Source organism: Heteronotia binoei, chromosome 6 (genome assembly GCF_032191835.1).
Source record: "Heteronotia binoei isolate CCM8104 ecotype False Entrance Well chromosome 6, APGP_CSIRO_Hbin_v1, whole genome shotgun sequence".
Classification (NCBI taxonomy): domain Eukaryota; kingdom Metazoa; phylum Chordata; class Lepidosauria; order Squamata; family Gekkonidae; genus Heteronotia; species Heteronotia binoei.
Genome location: NC_083228.1, coordinates 73,307,357 through 73,330,057, shown reverse-complemented (window position 1 = coordinate 73,330,057; position 22,701 = coordinate 73,307,357). Strand labels below are relative to the sequence as shown.

Genomic DNA, 22,701 nt, shown 5'->3' with positions numbered 1-22,701 from the left:
GGTTGAGTTCTGTCCCACTTGGGTATTGTGGATTACTTGACTAGTTTACAATGATCCATACAACTTCGTAATGTTCAGTTCAATCTCTGACCTCAGAGCTTAGCAGCAGAGCATATACTTCGCATGCAGAAGGTCCCAGTTTCAATCTCCAGCAACTATATTTAAAAATCAATTTCAAGTAGCTATACTAGGAAATATCTCTTTGCCTTAGAAAGCTGCTGTCAGAGCTGATGGTTGTGGGCTAGATGATCAATGGTCTTAATATCTTCTAGATGTGCTGTTGAAGACCCAAACCCTACAGATTGTCAAAATCTGCAACATGTAGAGCTTGTGAAGAAAAATATTTAGCTGGGGGCCAATTTATACGATAGAAAGCATTTGTGGCCAGCATGTATGTGTACTAGGAACCCTGTACCTCCCAGGTATATAAAGGTTTGTATTCCAGTCACAACAGTGGCATACTGGAGAAGGGGCTTTAACCCCACCCCCCACCCCAGTCATTTTCATAAATTTGAAATGGCCTCAAGGAGCTGCTATTTCCTCTGATGGGGAGCTTGCATGTAGTCTTTATTACAACTAAGTTTCACAGCACAGCAAATAGCTCCCCATAGCCATTTCAATTTGTGAAAACAGTGCAAGGGGAAGGCCGAACCCCCTTCTCCACATACACTGTGGCTGTAGCTGCAAAACAACACCTGCATACCAGGAAGGTGTGAAACTCCTGATGCATGTGTTATGCAAATTCTTGTATTGGCCATGAGGGCTTTCAGTCATGTGAATTTACCCTGGGAACATGTAGGAAGAGGAGGATGGTTGGCTTGCTCTTGGATTCCTCCCTTTCATTCTATTTATTGGACCAGTACAAGCAGGCTGCATATGCATGCATCTATCTCTATCACATCTTTATCCTTCCTTCAAGGAGCTCAGGGTGACATACATGGTTCTCCCTCCTGAATTTCACACTCATTACAATGCTATAAAATAGGCTGAGAGAGAGTGTCTGGGTCAATGAGCCTCAGTACAGATTGAATAATAATAATAATAATAAAATTTTATTTATACCCCGCCCTCCCCGCCAAGGCAGGCTCAGGGCGGATTGAGGATTTGAACTTGGGTCTCTTAGATCCTGGTCTGATGCTCTAATTCTTACACTATACTGGGTCTTAAGTACTGAGGTCTTCCAGAAGATTAGCAGTGCCAGGGAGCTTAGAATAACTTCCCAGGATTCTCCTTGGAGGCAAACAACAAACTAGCAGGGATTTACAAAATAAATGTGGTCTGTTATATACAATATACATGGCATGTATGTTGTTGCACAAAAATAACCAGGTTTAGCTCTTGCTTAAACATATTATCCCAGAGTTTACAATTAATGTAACCATGCCCCATAGGAGCAGCATTTCAGGGTAATGTCCAAGACAGTCCCCACAGAAGAGTCCGTTTTTGGAACTACTTTGGGGGGGGCATTCTGAGGAGGTGCAGGTACCCCAGTTCATGTAACCTTTTGCCTCCCATTAAAGAAGCACAAATTAAAATGGTCTCTTCCATAAATGTTACTTCCAAATTAAGAAACCTTATAATAATAAATTTATTTTTGTATCCCGCCCTCCCCCGCCAAAGGCAGGCTCAGGGCGGCTAACAGGCATGGTAAGTACCATGGTTACAATAAAATACAATCATTACTATAGACAGTTAAAATAATTTAAGTTACAGTCATAAATTAAACTATAACTTAGATACAAGAGTTCTCCTTAAGCTAAAACCATAATGAAAACTTTCAGTTTTTCAGGGGACTAGGATAACAGCTGGTGTACGTATTTCTCAGCTGCTACAAAACAGTATGAGATCACCCCTAGGCAGACAGCCAGAATGAGGCCCATACCTAGCATTTGAGGAAAAGCAACAGCTGGTTATAGCAGAATGAAAAGGGTCTTACTAGTAAGGTATTGGATCAATTCACTCCTAAACTCATCGGTCCAAATCTTGTTACCATAGGACTCAAGGCCAGTTCCTGAAAAGCCTGGGGGTCCTGGAGGTCCCTGTGGCCCGGGGGGACCAGGAATTGTGGAGAACCCTGCACCTGAGAGCAAAAAGAAGATATTGTGTTAATTAAACAACTTTTGGAAGAGAGAGACTACACTTTATATGCAGATAGAGCAAGGTCCCTCCCTTAGCATATCCAGCTAAATAATTTTGGGTAGCAGGCACTGATAAAAGCTCCTCGTTGCCTTTGATTTTGAAGAGCTGCTACCAGCCAGAGCAAACAACTCTGAGCTAGATGGACCAATGGTCTGTCTTAGTGTGAAGATAGCTATATGTTCAACATTCAGTAAGGATCTCTCAAGGATAATTTTAATTAGTACATAGTCTACTACACTCTGTTAAAAGCCACCATTGTTTCTTAATATGATTTCCTTGAAATGTTATGATAGTATTTGCAAAATGGTTGGACAGACAAAATTATAAAATAATGGTCCTTCATATGCTCCAAGAAAGGATTAGGCTGCTGATGGTTTTATTGGCCCAGTAGAATTCTGAACAGTTGATCCATCATGCTACACTGCTCCATCTTCCTTTCCCATCTGGATGTCCTAATGTTGGGGAGCACTAGGTTGCTGTGTAAGGAACAGCATGTGGCTAAATTTCCTTATTCTGTCCTAGGATGCCATGCAGATCTTCCCCCTGTGGTGGCTTAGGCTGCTACCTGGCACTACAGGAATATAGCATATGGCAGACTCCATTACTCCTTACTTTGCAAGTATGTGAAGATATCCTCTGCAGTGAAGGTAGAAAGAGAGCTTCCTGGAACTCCTGGTGGGCCTGCGGGGCCAGGTGGCCCTACGATGCCACTGAACTCTGAGGCTGGAAGAACAAAGGAAATAAATGAGTGTTTGAAACACCAACTGCTTTTCTCTATGCCATCTAAGACAAAGCACTTCTGACTCCCATACCCCAACCCGCCCCACGCCTCCCTGGCAGAATCACCATCCTTTACACAAAAGGCTCACTCTGTTATTTGTGTGTATGGGTATGAAGATTGAGCAAATGAAAAAAGCCACAATGAATAGTTAGAATTATCCATCTTGTACATCTGGATTATGTTTCCGCAGTTTGTAGGTGGCTAAAAGCAACCATAAGGTACAAATGTCCTTTGAAAGATGGGCTATAGCTTTCCCCTGGGCAGGGAATCCACTCTCCATCCTGAATTCAATTGCCCAGTTTAATCTCTAGTCATCTGCTTCCAATTAGTGAGGTGAACCTGAATTAAGGAGACCTAAATCTGTGCATCTATACCAGAGTGGGAGAGAGGTGAAGAATGAAACAATGAACCATCAGTTCTTGCTGGCAGCTCCAGTGTGAGATGTCTTATGTTGGCCTGTACATATACATGACCCACCAAGATAGCTTGATAGCACTGCAAGGCATACCTTGGAGCAAGGCTACGATGTCACCATAAGATGCTCCTGGCAGACCAGGAGGACCTGCAGGGCCAGGAAGTCCAATGCCAATTCCTGAACCTAGTATATTAACAAATGAAAGGGTGTAAGAGATCTAGAAAATGAAATGTTTTATAGATTTCAATAAGAAAAATGGAAAAGAAAGTTATATGTTGTCCATAGTTCATACATTGTAGACAGAATGTTAACAACATAACAGTTCTATTTACTACTCTAATTCAAAGCCTTATTCTGGGAATATATGCTGATTAGTGCACTGAAGTAGTAAATGTGATAGAAGAAGCTCATTGAGAGCATCTTTGTAAAATGACCAGCAGGGTGAAATGGCCATTCAACTTATAGGGAAAGTTCCCACTGGGCCATTGCCCTGGGGCCTACTGGCAACAGGAAAAAGCAGAGTCAAACTCCAGTAGCTTTGATAGCACAGCTGGGGCCACTCAGTTCAGCAGACTGGCAGCGATGCAGGAGATGATGGCTGAACTGACACACATTGTTCACCAGGTTGGAGCCAAGTGGTCCCTACCAATGGTTCATGGCACTGCATGTGCCACTCAGCCTAGTGAGTTCCTAGGTCATTTTAACTTCCCAGTCCATTTCTGATGTCCATTTTCAAAGCACTCCTGTAGCACCATGGACACTTGCAAAATCTAATTTATGAGTGACTCTTAACACTATCATGAGCCACAATCCCAAACTGATGGACAAATGTTCTCTGGATAGGGTACAATCTCTATTTTATTCTGACAAATACTGTGAATTAACAAGTCAAGATACATCCATAATTTATGGATTATTCTGTGCAGATGGAAATCAAGAATTGTCTTATCACTGATTATCTTATGGCAGAACATGCGTTATGATTCATAGTCAGAAACACCCTCCTGGCCCAGTAAGGGTGGGAAATAAATAGTTGGGCTTGGATCCCATTAACTGCTAGAAGAACGTGCTGATGATCCAGCATCTTCCCCAACCTCCCCTCCCCCAGAGCCCTTTCCAAGGCTGGGAAAATGTATTCCTGGGGTCAAGTGGCTAGCACATCCTAGCAGCTACAAAAGTCAGATGACTGCAATGAGGAAGGGAACAAGATAATCCTTTCTGCTTCATGCATGCGTGGAGCTTTGCTCATGAAAGAAGAAGAAAGGAGCAATGTTGCCTTTTCCCCTCCCCATTGCAACCACTCAACTCACATGGGCTATTAGTACATACGAATTCCTCCATTTTGGGAATAAACTTCCCTGGTATTGAAAAGGAATCCTGGAAGAGGGGAGGGCAGACGAAATTGTATGATCACAGACAGCAGAATACAACCCTTAGAAAGTTTCACATCAAATGTTGCTGCAGTACAACATCACAACCAGTGGATCTATGCTGATGCTGTAAGCCAATTCTCAATACAGCAATGAGGGCCAGCCAGGGCACACTACAATGAGATACAGCCAAACTTTGTAACGTAAAAATACTAAGTAGCATCAGATGGGTGAAGTATAATCATTGCATGAGTGAAAGCCCTTTACATTTTCAGCATTCTGAGCATTTCTGCACCAAGGAGCCATCAATGCAACTGTACACACAATATCTGGTAGGATGGATAGCATAGCAGGACTGATAGAGCCATACATGGATGCTAGCAGGGTTTTTGGCCTAAATCACAGAATAATAGCTATGCATATTTAAAGGAATGAGTTCTAAAAGGAATTTTTACTAGTCATGTAGCTGACAACTCGTCTGGTTAATTCATCATAGTCCAGTGACACAGATAAACCATCTCTTCCCATTCCAGGTGGCCCAGGAGGACCTGGAGGTCCAGTTAATAGCTGACGAACATCTTCTCCTTAAAAAGATAAGAAAAATCAAAGTTTCACTTGTCTGATTTGCTGGTTTGAATCAAAATTAATTAGCAGAAATCCTTCCTAAAATGCAAGGATTCAATTCTAACCTAATAAAGCAACTCTTCATGTGCTTTTATGTGTATTTAACTTCTAACAAGGCTCACCCAAGCTTTCAGCCATCATGTTGGTACCAAGAAAATTAATTAATTCAGAGAGATCTCCATTGCATGAAGCAGCTTCTTCCTATCTGAGAGCATGGGGATAGAAAATAGTGAAGCACTTTCTAGAAGCCATTCCATAGCCAGAAATGCTATAGAGGCGTTCCCAAAGGTACATGAGACAAGGTCACTATACAAAAAATGGAAAATAGCAAAAATTTGGATGTAAGTAGTCAAATCTTCTTGAAATTATATTACATTAAGCAAGTGTCCCCATGTGCCAAGTATGCTTATGCTGGAGAAATGAACCATGTGTCATGGGCATACAAATATATTATCAAACTGCAGCAAGTGCATGTTGCTAGCCAAGTAAATATAGATAACCATGAGTATAATCCAGCAACTGGAGCAAACAAATTCTAAAATTGCCCTGTCACTGGCTGGTACATGCAGTGTCAGGAAAGTAAAGGTAATTAAAACTGCTTCCCTTGGCTGTCAGTCATCCTAGTATCTCCCTCTTTACTGACCAGAATACTGGAAGGTGGGACTAGGCATCCTTCTTACTTAGAAATATGCTAGCAAACTATTCTGCCTAACAGTAACTTTATAAATACAACCTATAAAATAAATTTTCCTTGTATCTTTTTAAGCATGAAGAATCTTGCATGATGCAAAATCCTTGCCATCTTTGAGCTACCCACTTACTCTGTAGCATGGCAAGAAGATCATCATAAATTGTTGTTGATGAGGATGAATGGGAAGATGTCCAAGAGGCACCTAAAGCTAGAAGAAGAAATGTACTCAGAGAAATGACATCCAAGAGCACAAACATAAAGGAAGACTGGTAGGGAAATTTTAAACTTAAAAGACGTAAATGGCCAAAAATGTTACAAGTTGATAAAAGAGTTTAAGTCCAGAATTTTGCTCCACCATGGTGGAAAACATCACAGTAGTACCATGGTTCTGTAAGTGGATTGATACCTTGCCTATGACCGTGGTGGAATTCTAGCAGGAGCACCTTTGCATATTAGACCACACACCCCTGATGTAGCCAATCCCCCAGGAGCTTACAAGGCTCTTTTTTGTAAACTCTCGAGGGATTGACTATATCAGGGTGTGTGACCTAATATGCAAAGGAGCTCCTGCTAGAATTCCACCACTCCTATGACACTGAAAATGTTTGCTCTATAAACAAAGTGATGGGCTATATGACCAATTAGTGGATTTGAACTTTTATTTGTGGCCTTCCTAATCCAAACTATTTAGTCCCCAGTGGACAACTTTGCCATGTATCTTCCACTCAGTAATGTAATGTAATTCACTAAAAACTTGTGTTTCCAAGGCCTTTAATACATCTGGCCACTGAGTATGTCCAAGGGCATAATCCAGCAAAGGAAGTTGTTAGTTTTTATTGTTATCAACAGAACTAAAGTTTACAAATACATGATTAAGACTGCAATCCTACTCACATTTCCTTAGGAAACAACCTCATGAATTCAGGGGGACTTTTGAGACACATAAGATCAGGCTTTTATTTCAATTAATATTATCAGATTGTATCAAACATATTGCACCTGGTTTGCCAACCAAAGCAACATGGAATGGCTCCAAAGAAATTGTGAGGTATTCTTCTACAGAGCAATTAGAGCTTTTCATACAAAAAGTAGCCTTTTCATTATTGAACATGTGCTTTGACTTTTTTTAAAGCATGGAGAGTCCACAATTAATCGAAAAGCAGTACAGAAGTGTTATGGATTTCAGGGGAATATGGTGCAGAAGGAACCCCTACTGGAGTCTGGCACCACACCTACAGAGAAGGTTCACTAACACCAAAAGCCTATGTCTGCTGCAGAGCAAGACAGCAAAAAGACTGGAAATGTTTAAGATGTTGCTGATGGCCCAAATCTCAAATGAAAGGACACAAGACTGTGACACAACTAGAGGCAAAGGCTGGTAAAGGCTGTTCTCAAGAAAGTGACATTTCTCATGAACAGGAGAATAGTAAATCGTGTTTTCTCTTATGCTCTGGTTTATGGATGAAGGCCTAACTGGAGGAACAGAAACTTGGTTTGTGGAAAGAGAACACTTACCAGACATGTGGTTCATAACATGACGGGCCAGTTTGCCATAGTCTAATGAGTCTTCATCAATGGTAACAATTCCTGGAAGACCTGGAGGACCTGGTGGGCCTTGAGGTGCAACCAGATAACGCCCATCCCCTAAGTAGAAGGATGAAGTTAACTCATTAAGGATATGGATGTGTGTTATGGTTTCATTGATTCCTGATTCTTCAGCAGCACTACTGGAATAATATTGGTAAACCATGCACATTCTTGTTAATTCCCCACACCCCTTCATCCTCGAAGAATTATGTGCCATCTGTTCTCAGAGAAAGGCATGGGTAGAATATTTTGAGAGCCAGACTGAACATCAAACCAATTGATCACTTTGTTTTATTTCATTGACTTTATCTGAAAATTTCCTAAACAATAATCATATACTTATACCAATAAAATAGTCTGTAACACACAGACTTTAGGGGGAGGGGTTGTTACCCAGTGGTTTAACACATGCTTTGCAAATGCAGTATCCTGTTTTTTTTATTCTGGCACTTGCCCTTAGCAGCATCTTAGGTTGGTAGCAGGACTGGAAATTCCTTTGTTTGAAACACGGAAGAACCACTGTCTCTACATAAAGTATTGGGCTAGATTTAATGCTGCTGTTTTTTGTAATTTTCAATAATATAAACAGATGCAAGACACTAAGGAGCGACTTTTCCATTTTTCTGAGTCTTTAGCGTTTATAGTACCTGAAATTACAGTGTTGGACCTACATTCTCAATACAAAGTGGTATAGAGTTAACAATAAAATTAGATATATAATAAGTGCTTTAAAAAAACCCAAATCGTTGCTCTACAGGTATAAACACTTGGAATTCTTTACAACTATTAGGGTATGTTTTGCTAGTTCTAAAAGATAAAAGTTTTTTCCAGCATATTTTAAATGTCTTTAGTTTATTTAGTTTATGTATGACAATTTATCTTGGCAGCCAAGTTAAAATATGATAGCCAATTAAATGTGACAAGAGATCACCATATCTTAAAAGAAAAACTGAACAAATGGCCTTCAGCCTCCCAAACTAGTGGAGCATCAGCTTCCTTGCTACTGAGAGGGCTCAGGAGTGAACTGTGATCTGGAACTTGTGAAAGGCAAACCAAAACCAGAGTCTGTACTGCACTGTACTGTATTGCTTCAGTCAGCAGGTGTTGGGGTCACCTTTTTAAAATACAATCTCCATTAAAAGCAACTTTTTGCACATAAAAAATTAGAAGACAATAATGAAAAATTTAGTAAAGCTTTTTCACGAAGTACCAACTTATTACATACTGGGTACTTTTTCCTTAAAGGAAGTTAAGATGTGTAACACTCCTCACCCCACACTCCAGAATTCCCCTATCCTCATTTTGCATAAAATGCTGATCAGCATACTCCAGACTGACCTACATTCTCCCAGCTATCCCCAGAAGAATTTGCTGCTGCTGCCCCCAAGTAACATCAGGAGCAGAAGGCACAAAACTTTGTGGCTTTGTGAAAATTAGGCAAAAATCTTGTTGGTACTCACTCTGCAGGTAGTCAGCAACATACTGCTGCATCTCATGCACTGAACCAATTCCTAGGCCAGGTGGTCCAGGAGGGCCTGGGGGACCTGGAGGGCCCTGAGAAACTCTTGATCCAGCTGCAGAAGTAACCCATGTTTTAAAAAGCAAGAATATAGCCTGACCTTTGCACTGAAAGCACATCCTGTTGGCATGTATGGCAAAACTACACATTGCAAAGAAAATATACTTCCACATCCCATGTTTGCCTCATTAGGGTCATGTGTATAATGTGAATAAGGGTTTGGTATTTGTAGGGAAGAATCAATAGATTGATAAGCATGAGGTATGTTTAACTTTTCCTGAATTTGCCAGTTCTTCCCTTCCAGTGTTGCTCTGGCATTAGGGTTTGTAGAGTCTTTCGGGCTCAAGTGCCGTGTTCTACTGGAGAAAGTTTTTCTTCCAGACGTTTCGTTCTCAGCTGCAGAGAACATCCTCAGTGGTGTTGCAGCCGGAGCAGGTGCTCTGACCTTCTTGGCTGCTGTGCATTGAATGCACAGCAACCAAGAAGGTCAGAGCGCCTGCTCTGGCTGCAACGCCACTGAGGATGTTCTCCGCAGCTGAGAACAAAACGTCTAGAAGAAAAACTTTCTCCAGTAGAACACGGCACTTGAGCCTGAAAGATTCTACAAACCCTAATTATGCTACCAGCCGTGAAAACCTGAAATCTTTGATTCCTCTGGCATTCTTTGGTTGAGTGGTTTTCCCTGAGCCATGCTTGGAGACCTTATTGCAAAGGAAAATGACTTGGTGGGGGCAGCCACTTTGAATCTGCAGGGTAGAATCAGTTCCTCAAGAATGGTTAAGCATTCCTTTTACCTATTGACTCCATCTACAAATGCATCTCCGCCTCTACAATTCATGTTAACGACCAGACAGGTGATCATCATATCTTAAGAGAGAAACTGAACAAATGGCCTTCAGCCTCCCAAACTAGTGGAGCACATTGTCCACAGATGGTTGTTTATTTGCTAACGCACACCTAGTAATTGCAGTGGTCCAGGCTTTGAAATTGTATGATTGTTAATTGAGGGTCCCACCAAACATATAATCCAAAACAGCACTGCACCAAATTTTCTGACCATTTTCTTTTCAAAGATCCATACAACAACAGAGATTACAAGGATATACTGCAGATGCAAGGGCTACTTACCTTTTATTGCTATCCAGACCAAATGGTCTTCCAATTTATTACACTATATTGCCATTTGATCCTAACTTTGTTTCAGTTTACACTCTTAACCCACCAGCTACATGTATTTCAGCCTACTGTACCCTATCTCCACATCTGAAGAAGTATGCATGCAAACAAAAGCTTACATTCTGAATAAAACTTTGTTGGTCTTAAAGGTGCCACTTGATTCCTACTTTGTTCTATAGGTATACCATCTATAACTATAGTTGTCCCAACATACTCAGCGGTGTCAGTATTTTCCACATCCACAATCACAAATGTTGAAAAGTATTTGACAGAGAAGAGAGCATCCTGGGAATTTTCTCTTTCATTTTTTGGTGGAGAAAGTAAGCATTCTAGCCATTATGGTTTAATAGATATGCTTCTAACAATGCATGTAGCATCTGGTGACATTTGACATCCAACTATGTATTTTAGGATCACCAGCTCTGGATTAGGAATCTCCTGGAGATTTGGGCATGGAGTCTAGGATGGAACCTCAGGGGAATATAACCCCATAGAGTATAATGTCAAAGTTGCCATTTTCTCTAGGGGAACTGATCGTTGTCATCTGGAGATCAACTGTAATTCAAGATCACACCTTGTGGCTGGCATCCCTAAATTGTGTCTGCATGCATCACGTGACTGCCATGGGGACTTGCAGCAAGACATAAGCATTCAGTGTATGTGCAGCACCTTGATGGGTCAAATAACACCCTCCTGGGCAGTTTCAGGCTGGGAAAAATGACACAGGGAGGAAGGCAGAAGCTCCTCTTCCCTGCACAGTCCTGATCTAAGTCTGCCCCTCTTAATACTTCTGAATTGAGTTACTATGGGAAACTCATAATCAGGGGTCATTTTGTAGAAAAATAGGTGGGGGAGATCATCCAGGGATTGTTATGCAGTTGCACATACCATTCAATGGACAAGGAGAAGGAACTCTCAGAAAGGTTCAGGAGCTGTGCTCCTGTGAGCTCCCACTGAATAAGAGGTCAGCTCATAACTATTGTACAGCTACAAGTTTCCATGGCATGTGTGCAGTAGATGCAACATCAAGTCTGGTCCTCAAAGGTCGGGGGTGGGGGGACAGTCTGAGCAGAACTCTGGGTAGTCACCAGGCAGGGCTTTAGAGTTTAGCATAGCTCTTCATACCCCCTTGCAGACAAAACAATAGAATAAACTATGACAACTAAAAAAATGCGTGCAAATTTCCAAAATGCACTCAGGCCACAAAACTGTTTTTGTTAAAACAGAATTTAGTATGCACCTTATAAAATATATAACATGGACTTAATCTTCCAGCACTACCTCCTATTCCTTAGTGCAATTCTAGGCTACAGCCTTCCTTCAGAAATGTGTCTGTAGAACTAAGTGGCTTATTTTAATGGCCACCTCTTTGAAAATTAATCAGATATTCATAATATATTTGCCCCACCTTTCTTCTAACATAGTACTCAAAGGATTTTATACAAGATCCCCAGCAGGTGTCCCATCCAGATGCTGCCCAGGCCTAAAACACATTAGCTTCAGCAAGCTTTCTGAATTATATGCCTCTGACCCCACACTATCCTGGGAAATGGTGTAAATTCATTCACACTGTTAATGGATTTAAGTTTTTTAAAACGGAATTTATACCCAGTCTTTCTCTCCAGCCAGGGACCCAATACAGCTTATATCATTTTCCTCTCCTCCATTATATCCCGTGAGGTAGGTTAGGCTTAGGCTTGCCAATCCCCAGGTCCCAGCGAGGATTGCCCAGCTTTTGCAGGCTCCTTCCCACCCTCAGTCAGCTGGCTGGTGGGGGGAAGCTCCTCCCCCCCCTCCATGTGCTTTCAAACCTCAGAAGGCTTAAGAAGATACTGGGAACAGCTTTCTTCTAGAAAGGTGCTCGTGCCTTTAAATCTTAGACCAGGCTGAATGGGGGCAGGGCGCGCCAACAGAACAACTTGCCTGTTGGAAGGGAAGGAGCCCAGACTGTTTGTTGGTTTTATAATCTTCTCAAAAGCTGTTTGCACAGGAAATGGTAAACTAGAATCTTTGGTTTCCTTTAGAACTTGGAACTTCAGCAACTCATGAATAAATTGCCCTGATAAGACCACACAAGTGTGGGATTGCAAACTGTTTAATTTGGCTGACATGTGATGTGTGTGTGTGAGAGAGAGAGAGAGAGCACACAGGAGGTGCAGCTGGTTGGGGATGAGGAAATGAAGACTGCATTCAGGGGAACTGCACTGCTGTATTTTTACTTATTTCTTTTAGGGAATGTGAAAGTCTCCTGGCTCCACTCCCAAAGTCCCCAGATATTTTCTGAGTCAGATTTGGCAACCCTAGTTAGGCCAAGAGTGTGTTAACTGGCCCAGAGTCACCCAACAAGGTACTACGGCAGAGTCAAAGCTTTGTCTCCCAGATCCTAGTTCAACATTCTAACCACTATACTACAATGGCTGTGAACTGCACCTCTGCTCCTTGACTTAAACCTCTTATGCTATTTTCTCATGAAGGAGTCTCATAATACTTCAGTGTGGTTTAACTGTAAGGAAGCTCTGATAGTTGCACATTATGCAAAGGTGTACATTACATAAATCCAGTGTTCTCAATCAAACAGCATCCTTTTATACATATTCCCTTACCTCCTCCAGGAATGCCAGGGGCTCCTGGAACTCCTGCATCACCTAAAGGAAAGATGAAATAAGTTTCACCAAAATCCTGTTGAACAAATGAGACCATGGTCCATTCTGCAGACAGCTTACTTCTGATTTTCACTGAAGTCAAGTCACTTGGGCTTACTTCGAATGCTGTGCCTGCATTCTACATCTTTTTCTCTCTCTGATTTCTATTGAGAGTTGCAGTGTACATATTCTACATACCAATGAGAAAATCCAGGTAGTGTTCTGGATTGGTTTCTCCTGACTGGTTAGTTTCACATTGGGCACGCTGTTTGAAATAGGAGACTCTCCCAGCTGAATTTACTGTGGGGCTGCTACTAGTCCTATCAGTAGTCAAGGAGTTTGCTGGAAAAAAAATAACACTGCCATGCACTGCTTTAAAAATTTAGTGAGAGTCAATGCTGATCACTTAGCTGGAGAGGAGGCAGAGACACAGTGCTTTGCAGTCTGAATTCTCCCCATTGTTATTTAGAAATGCGTTGACAAAAGGAGATGTTGAGATGGACCAGACTTTTTTTAAAAGGCTGCTGCTGCCACAAACTAGGTTCCACAGCATTATTCTCACATTTGAAATGTTTGTGGTCAGAGTCAATTTAAAAGGAAACTTTTTTTTCCAAATACAAAATATTAATTAACAAATACAGCATCTTAATTAACCAAGCTAACTTGATGTCAGACAAAGGCAATTACTTTCCTAATCTCCTATTTCAAAAGACATGCATAGTGTGAAACTGACCAATAAGAATAGACCAATTAGCCTGCCAGGGGAGGGGTGGGGGAAAGTCCAAGGAAATGTTTCTACTTTTTAAGGCTTGGAAGTAAATTAAGGGGAGGAGGGGGAAATACTCCTCTGAAAAACCACTCTTGGAAACTATGAAGATACAGTAGAGTGACAGCATAATGCTGGAAAAAGGATGTGGAAGGAATTTAAAAATCCAATGGAAGAGTGAGGTGAAAGCGCATGTGAATATGGAAGCAGGTTTTTAAAGAGACGGAGGTGGGAGGTGAGAGTCGTAGTAAACACAAAAGCAGAAAGGGCCCATCTTTCTAGTTAGGATCTTGTAGAAGATGAAAATCCAAATAGGTGTTCAGCAAGACTGTAAGACCTACTTTGTTCTTGTTAAGTGAGATAAAGGAAGGAAAAACTTTTTCTGAAAGGACTGACCATAATTATTTCTATCACTTTAAAATTATTGAATCTCCAGCTATTGAGAACCATTGTTAGGCATATAAGATCACTGAGTAGCAAGTTTCCTCACAGCAAGCCAGAAACACCACACAATTTTGTCCAGAAGCACTCAGCAGTAGTCCAAGTCACAAAATTATGCTCTGTGGGAAGAGGAACTGCTCTTCACAAACCTTTGGGACCAGGTGGTCCGGGCAGTCCAGGTGGTCCTTGGATGGCAACTCCAGAACCTGCTAACAGAGAACACGAGGAAAATGAACCATGAGGAGAAATAAAGCTTTTCCATATGTGATTGTATCAGTGTATATCTAAGATATTTTATGTAAAGGTTTTTAAAAATGTAAAATGTGTATATAACAAACACATTTGAAACCAAATGCATCATACAGGTATCAGGGAGCTGGGAACGGCTGGTTCTTCCTGCCAAATGGACATTTGATGGCAGTCCTGGATTTGCTAACACTCAATGTGAGAAGTAAAGCCCTAAATAAATGTGTGTAGACTCACCATGTGCAGAGGCTCCTGGAAGACCAGGCTGCCCTGGTTCACCTGTGAGGAAGACAACAAGTTAAACAACCAGCTGATTCCCACAGTGAACTCCTGCTCCTTCCACAAGGAAAAAATGACCATGTGTACCTGTGAATCCTCGTGGGCCTGGCAACCCTGCAAACAAGGAGATCTGTTAAATCACTGGTGGTCACAGGGATGGTCCTAGTAGGATATGCTATGACCAACAACAGTACTAGCAGATATGCTAAATCAATAGTTATGCCAAACCTTTTTCACATATGAACTGGATAAATACAGTGTGATGGAAACTCCTTCCATCATATGCAGTCAGGACAACATCCACTGTGATCAAACAGTATTTTACATTAGCACTGCATAAGCACAGCCAGAGCTTGGCCAGTCAATTCAACTCTCTTGTTTGGGCAATTATAGCCCCTGTTTTCTCAACAGCAAGAGACAGATGGCAGATTCTTGTTCTGAAGGAAAGAGAGAACAAAGCTTCCTTCCCAGCAGAATGGTGAATAAACTCCCTGGCATTCTGCAAACTATGTCATACCAACACAGCAATGATCAAGAAGCACAATTCAATCAGCCACATATAGAAAACGCTCCCAAGGTTGCCGTGGGCTGCAAAAAAAGGGATATTTAAAATCATCTGAGAACCACCATTCTGGTCATCACTTCTTGGAGATCAGATTGCTACAGAATTAGGTTAAAGAAAGCACCTGGTTCTCCTTCTGCATCATTACTCTGAACAAAAAATCTGCCAACTGCATCTCTTTCATGCCTCTTGCACAAACATGTTTTTGATTCTGAAACAATTATTTATTATACTATCCTTCTGCCTTGGGATTACAACAGGCTTGCCACCCAGGTTTCTCATCAGATTCTTAGCTTCAGATGCTCCAGACAACTAAAGGGGCCACAGCGGCCCACTCACCTTCTTCTCCTTTTGGCCCTGGAGGGCCTGGTGGACCTGGTGGGCCAGCAAAGAAGTTTCCTGTATTGAAAAAGAGAACTCATCAGAGAAAAGTTTACTTACAGGGGTAACACATTTGGTTGAAGTAGTCATTTCAGCTATTTGATTATTACCTGATCACATTCTCAAATACTAAAGCAAAATGGGAATCCAAACCTAGCAAGCTAAACAAAGCACCTACCATTTGTGGGCACAAAGGATCCTGGAGGGCCTCGAGGTCCTGGTAAACCTTCTCCTGAGGAATAGAAACATTAACATATTAGAGGGAAGAACTGGGAATATATACCACACACATAAAAATTATTTGCAGGAAAAGAATTTGTGCTTGTGATGACTGTTGAGGGAAAATTTTTCTCTGAATAATTTGTGCTTGTGATGACTGTTGACTGCTCTTAAGTGGCTTGGAGCAAATAAGAATTTGTGGGACGATATCAACCCCTCCATGAAGAAGGTCTTAAATAGACCAGAAAGCTGAGGTGGTTTTTGAGACATCCTTCTATTGAGGTGGTTTTTGAGACAGTTAACCTCCAGGTAGGACCTGGAGATCCAAGCTGCAGAGATAACTCTTGGAGGAAATGGCTGCTTTGGAGAGTGGATTATATGATACCCCAACTGAGGTCCCTTAACTCCCCAGACCATCTTTTCCTCAGGCTCTACCCCAAAATCTCCAGGAATATCCCAACCTGGAGCTGGCAACCCTGGTTGCCAAAACAACAAACATAAAATAGTGAGGAATGGATGTCCAAAAACTTCAAACAAAAAATAAGCATTTTTTTTCTAATATATCAGGAGCAGAAAACCATCTGGGGAATAATAAAGCTTTGGATCCATTTTTGGATACTATCATCCAGCTTCGGATGATAAAGATATAAAATGATTGCTTAAGGAAGAAGGGGAGATGGCAGAGAAATGTAATGGATTCTTTGCATCTTTTTTCATACAGAATGAGTAAATACAATAAACAATGAATAGGATTAAGGTTGTAGATCCGATCAGAAATCTAAAAACAGAGCTGAAGCAAAGCAGAAGTATTAACATGACACATTTCCAACTTGGAGTTTCCAAGTTGAATTTGAGGAGAGGCCATTGCATAGTGCTTTACAGTAGCCTAGTTTTAGTGTTGTGTGAATCTACACAGCCAGATCAGCTGTATCTAAGTAACGGGCCATCTTACAGGCTAGGACGAGTGCATTAAGTTGCTTCTCCAGCAATAATTCTGGGTCCAGCATAATCTCAAGGCTCTTAACTGAGTCAGCAAGGGAAAAACTTCTTAACAAGTAATTAACTGTTAAATCCATTGCTGAGGGAATAGTGATGGCCATGAGCATAGATAGCTTTAAAAGGGGGTTAAACAGATTAATGGGGGAGCAGGGTTGCCAGCTCCCACTTAGAAATACCTGGAGATTTGGGGGTGGAGACTGGGCAGAGCAGAGTTTGGATAGTGGAGGGACCTCTGAGGGACATAAAGCCATAGAGTTCACCCTCCAAAGCAGTCATTTTCTCCTGGAGAACTGGAGATCAGTTGTAATCTCAGGAGATTTCTAGACATCATCTGGAGGCTGGCAACGCAATGGAAGACAGATGTGTCAATGGCTAATAGCCATGGTGAATGATGGGAGCCTCCATAGCCAGATGCTGTAAGCGAGGGAGGACCTCTACATCTATGCGCTGTTTGCCCTCCAGGGCAACTGGGTGGCTGTTGTGTGAAACAGGATCCTGGATTCTGTGGACTACAGGACTGCTGGTCCCATCCAGTAGGCGCTTATTTTATTACATTGATTGCAATCCTGGTGAATCTATACCTCAGTAATTCTTTTGACATTAAATCTGTGCATTAGGCAGCAAGAGATCTGTGAACTGATATCCTGTATGTTTCTGGAGTGTTGGTAGCTATAGCATTGAGCTCCTGTTTTAGATCAAACCCATCACATTTATGAAGTGGATCAAGATGAGTAGCCATGTTTGTCCATTTGTAGCAGTAGAAAACAGTAAGAGTCCAATAGCACCATAAAAATTAACAAAATTTGTGGTAGGGTATGAGCTTTCATGAATCACTGTTCACTTCTTCAGAGGAAGTGGGTTAACTGTCTTCCTGATACAAATCTCCCACCCCCACCCTGGAGCTGCTATTTCCATGGCTTGGGAAAACACACAGGGACATATTTCTCTAAAATAATAAAGCAGCTTGGGCAGCTCTCCCAAGAAACAAGCTCTGAAATGACAGAAAAGCTTTACCTGGTGGACCAGGGGGTCCTGGGGGTCCCTGAATAGAAGCTCCTGAAATGGAAAGAAAGGTATTACCTGGTTGTTTAGACGCTGGTTCTTCTTGGCCAAAAAGGTTTCTGCCCCACCTAGTCATACTTACTTGGCCTGATCACATACAGGCAATGTATTTGGAAAGTTTAAAAATATTTTTATTTGTTTAGATCACATTCCTAGATGACTATTAAATACATACTGTGTTTTGTTTCTTTTGATTTAGAATGTACTTCTTGTTAGGGTTGCCAGGTCCTACCTGCTTCCCAGCAGGGGAATCTTTAGGGCTTCCAGGGAGAGCACACAACATAATGACATCACTCAGAAGTGACATTATCATGCAGCCAATGCTCTAGTTCTGGGGCAAAACTCTATGGTTTGAGTCCAAATTTACCACAGAATTTTGCCTGAAAACCAGAGCATTGCTGCATGATATCTGAGGTGTGCTGACATCACTTCTGGGTGACGTCACTGTGCTGTATTTTAGGACATTTGCAGGTGGGGCTTCCCGCTGTCAGCCAGCTGGTCAGTGGTGGGGAGAAACCCACAAAAGCAGGGGAACCCCTGCCTGGACCAGGGGCTGGTAACCCTACTTCTTATGAAGCCAAGTAACAACTCATCTCTTACAATGTTTATGTCCTTTTATTCATTTCCACAAGCATCATTAGTATGTACTAGCAGCTCAGGAAAGATGAATCCCCTCCCCAATCAGTATGATTTTAAGGTATTCAGTGAAGAAATGAATAATTTGCTTCACTTAATGTTAAAATTGGCCTTCAAAGAGCTACAAAATCCTAGATAAAACTGAAAAGCAGTAAAGAGCTAGACTACCTAGAAACCATTGATTTTCTGCCAAAAACATTAAGCAAGCAGGTGTTTATCTCTGAAGTCCAACATTAGAAGCAGTCAAAAATATTTACTTTTATTTTTAAAACATTTATATGCCACCTTTCCTTAACAATCAAATGCAGCTTACATCATAATTTTACAAGGCAAAAGTGCATAAAGACTTAAAGCAATCTCCAGACCTATTATTCCAATATAGCTCTGCCTCAGCTAATATTTTTTATATATATACCTGGTGGGCCGGGGGGTCCAGGTGGTCCAGGTCGTCCTGGCATTTCTGGCAAAGGTAGACAGAGAGTGGAAATGGAAATACTGTTTACAGGCAATAATTGGAGCAAGGGGTGGTTTCTAATAAAAGTCATGAACTAAAGGAGCCCAGCAAACAACTCTTTTCAAAAGTAATGTTGAAATAATGTCCTGTATTTATAAATCAAAGCAAAAAGCAACAAGAAAGTATGCACCCTATCAATCATTTGCAAGTGGTGCAGTCTGCAGTTCTGTAGCATCACTTGTGAATACACTTGGAGAAAGCATTCTGACATGCTGAAGGTTAAGGTCTATTATAGGAAGAGAGCAGTGGAGAATAAGGAATACCAGAAAGCGGGGGAGAAGGAACTTTAGCAGGATACTGAGTTGGAAGAATGTAAGAGAGCATGAAAGACATAAGTAAGCATAGATGGACTGAAAATGAATCATAGTCTGCATTACATCATTGGCAAAATAAATTCAAAATCTCAGTCTCTTTAAATCAAATCAGCAACTCCAGACACAAGCATGTATGTGTATCAATTAAATAGTGATTTAGGATATTACAATTCAATTTAATTTGGTTATAAAATTAGTAGAATAATAAAACAAAATATCAATTCCTATTGCATTTTAAAGATATATAGGGTTACCAGGTCTGTGTTGGATAATACCTATAGACTTTGGGGGTAGATCCGGGAGAGGGTGGGATTTGAGGAGGGGAAGGACCTCAGCATGGTACAATGCCCCAGAGTCCACCCTTGAAAACAGCCATTTTCTCCAGTGGTCAACAATAATAATTCACACGCTCATTGTAAATTTCAGAGAGTTCTGAGAGAGAGCAGAGAAACTCTGAGATAGAGCAGAGAATAACTGATATAAGGATGAGCAGCTGGGGAAGTTGCTGAGAATTTCTGAGTTTGTGTGACTGCTGAAAATTTTGAGTTTGTGGTTGCTGGGGAATTGCTGTTTGTTTGGTTTGAGTGGACTGAAATTGAAGGTGATTGTTGCTGATCGTGACGGAAAGCAATGGGTTAACCATAAGCTGAAGACGCACAGGGCTGCGTCAGGTGACCTGAGGGTGGGGGCAAAGTGCTCAGAACTCTCAGGGAGGGAAAGGAGTGGAGTGAGAGAAACTGCTGAGGCAGGGGGGCAGTCAGTTGATGTCTGACAGAGTGGAGGCCTGTCAGAGAAGTCTGTCAGTGGGGACCTGACAGAGACTGAGAGGATCAGTTAGTGCCGGCCAGAAGGGCTGAGAGGGCAGCTGATCCTGTGAAGAAGCGGGAGACAGAGATGGGGAAGTCTTCCAGAGACTGCCAGCTGGACAAAACCAGCCAAGAGGGCTGTGTGTGTGTGAGTCAGTTAAGACCGGAACGGTCACAAACACCTAGGAACCACTCTGAAGATCTAGTGAGGAGGTTGAGGGAGTGGATGTGGGTCTGAGACACCAAGAAGGGCTGAGAGGAGAGACTCCAGTCGAGGGGTGAGAATAGACACATCAATCCCAAGAGGCCAGACCTTGGTTAGAGGAGGAGAGTGAGTGAAAGGTGAACTGTGTAACTGTGAAAGAAGCAAAACAAAAGAAAAAGTGATTGTAAGCTTGAAACAACTGAACAACATATAAGCCTGTGTAAATATCTCCCATATCCCCAGTTTAAGACTTTTTGTTACAATAAATCTGTGGTTTAAGTTAAAGTTCTCGTGAGCCTATATATTTTGTGGGGAAGAATAAACAAGGCTGCTGTGGTCCCATCAACAGAACAAGTAAAATACCCCGAAGAGACGAAAATATAGAGATCCAGTGAGGCCGTGAGGCAGGCGCTGCTATAATTATTGTAACAAAAAGTCTTAAACTGGGGATATGGGAGATATTTACACAGGCTTATATGTTGTTCAGTTGTTTCAAGCTTACAATCACTTTTTCTTTTGTTTTGCTTCTTTCACAGTTACACAGTTCACCTTTCACTCACTCTCCTCCTCTAACCAAGGTCTGGCCTCTTGGGATTGATGTGTCTAGTCTCACCCCTCGACTGGAGTCTCTCCTCTCAGCCCTTCTTGGTGTCTCAGACCCACATCCACTCCCTCAACCTCCTCACTAGATCTTCAGAGTGGTTCCTAGGTGTTTGTGACCGTTCCGGTCTTAACTGACTCACACACACACAGCCCTCTTGGCTGGTTTTGTCCAGCTGGCAGTCTCTGGAAGACTTCCCCGTCTCCGTCTCCAGCTTCTTCACAGGATCAGCTGCCCTCTCAGCCTCTGTCAGGTCCCCACTGACAGACTTCTCTGACAGGCCTCCACTCTGTCAGACATCAACTGACTGAACTCCTGCCTCAGCAGTTTCTCTCACTCCACTCCTTTCCCTCCCTGAGAGTTCTGAGCACTTTGCCCCCACCCTCAGGTCACCTGACGCAGCCCTGTGTGTCTTCAGCTTATGGTTAACCCATTGCTTTCCATCACACTGATTGATTAGAAGTGGCTGTGTTCCCCACCCTCTTTGCATTGTTAAACTGAGCCTTGCCAGAGAGCTAAAGGGCTCTTGGCCTGTGGCTCTCAGCCTGGGGGCTCTGTAAGGACCAGGAATCCAGATCCCTAATTTCCTTGTGCTCCCAATAAGGTAAGTTGACCCTCCGGAAGGGGAGCCACATAAATCAACAGGATTTAAAGGAGACTGTATATTTTTTTAAAAAAGCTATCATGAAGGTAGAATGCCAGCAGGGGGGTGGGGGCTTTCCAGTGTTTTGCACTGTGTCACATGTATGACTATCTGCCCACAGGACAGAAGTCTTGGGTGTGTGCTCGATGCAAGGAGCTCCTGGTCCTCAGGGAACGAGTTCGTACCCTTGAGGCCGAGGTGACTGACCTGGAGAAGCAGAGACAGTCAGTTAGGCACTCGGGGAAGATTCTTGAGGGTATATTAGATGAGCCCCGCTCTGAACATGGCTGGTGTCTGTAACATAATTACTGTGGCTCCGAAAAACACTGAGAAAAGAGGCTGATGAAGTGTGACGGTCAAAACTGTGAGGACTCCTTTCTATACGGTCCCTCCTTTTTCTCTCTATTGCAACGTCACAGAGGAACATTTAAGGACTCCACCCTAAAGCACTTACTTATGGACTTGGTTAAGGCTGGTTCCTGTGTAGAAACTTTTAAGTGTACATTCGGGGGAGTGCAAATACCTTATTGTTCCCTTGTTCTTTATTTTGTCTTATATTTGCACTACATCAATAGAAGAGGAAGAAGAGGAAGAGGAAGAGGAAGAAGAGGAAGAGGAAGAGGAAGAAGAGGAAGAGGAAGAGGAAGAGGAAGAAGAGGAAGAAGAGGAAGAGGAGGAAGAGGAGGAAGAAGAGGAAGAGGAAGAAGAGGAAGAAGAGGAAGAAGAGGAAGAAGAGGAAGAAGAGGAAGAAGAGGAAGAGGAAGAGGAAGAAGAAGAGGAAGAAGAGGAAGAAGAGGAAGAAGAGGAAGAAGAGGAAGAAGAGGAAGAAGAGGAAGAAGAGGAAGAAGAAGAGGAAGAAGAAGAGGAAGAAGAAGAGGAAGAAGAAGAGGAAGAAGAAGAGGAAGAAGAAGAGGAAGAAGAAGAGGAAGAGGAAGAGGAAGAAGAAGAGGAAGAGGAAGAAGAAGAGGAAGAGGAAGAAGAAGAAGAAGAAGAAGAAGAAGAAGAAGAAGAAGAAGAAGAAGAAGAAGAAGAAGAAGAAGAAGAAGAACAGATTTATATCCCGCCCTTCTCCCTGAATCAGAG

The 22,701-nt window shown here is 42.1% G+C and overlaps 1 protein-coding gene across 1 annotated transcript in view; it reads right to left on the bottom strand.

Moving 5' to 3' along the window:
• The window catches only part of COL17A1 (collagen type XVII alpha 1 chain), a 95,108-nt gene that overhangs the window by 6,718 nt on the left and 65,689 nt on the right, over positions 1 to 22,701 (bottom strand). The window contains exons 37-51 of the mRNA XM_060241709.1: positions 18,951 to 18,995; positions 17,852 to 17,893; positions 15,798 to 15,851; positions 15,578 to 15,637; positions 14,764 to 14,790; positions 14,635 to 14,676; positions 14,301 to 14,357; positions 12,906 to 12,947; positions 9,068 to 9,181; positions 7,536 to 7,664; positions 6,151 to 6,228; positions 5,161 to 5,289; positions 3,429 to 3,518; positions 2,752 to 2,862; positions 1,937 to 2,080 (exon numbers count right to left, since the gene is read on the bottom strand). Of these exons, the coding sequence (XP_060097692.1) occupies positions 1,937 to 2,080; positions 2,752 to 2,862; positions 3,429 to 3,518; positions 5,161 to 5,289; positions 6,151 to 6,228; positions 7,536 to 7,664; positions 9,068 to 9,181; positions 12,906 to 12,947; positions 14,301 to 14,357; positions 14,635 to 14,676; positions 14,764 to 14,790; positions 15,578 to 15,637; positions 15,798 to 15,851; positions 17,852 to 17,893; positions 18,951 to 18,995 (1,164 nt within the window). The remainder of the gene's footprint in view (positions 1 to 1,936; positions 2,081 to 2,751; positions 2,863 to 3,428; positions 3,519 to 5,160; positions 5,290 to 6,150; positions 6,229 to 7,535; positions 7,665 to 9,067; positions 9,182 to 12,905; positions 12,948 to 14,300; positions 14,358 to 14,634; positions 14,677 to 14,763; positions 14,791 to 15,577; positions 15,638 to 15,797; positions 15,852 to 17,851; positions 17,894 to 18,950; positions 18,996 to 22,701) is intronic.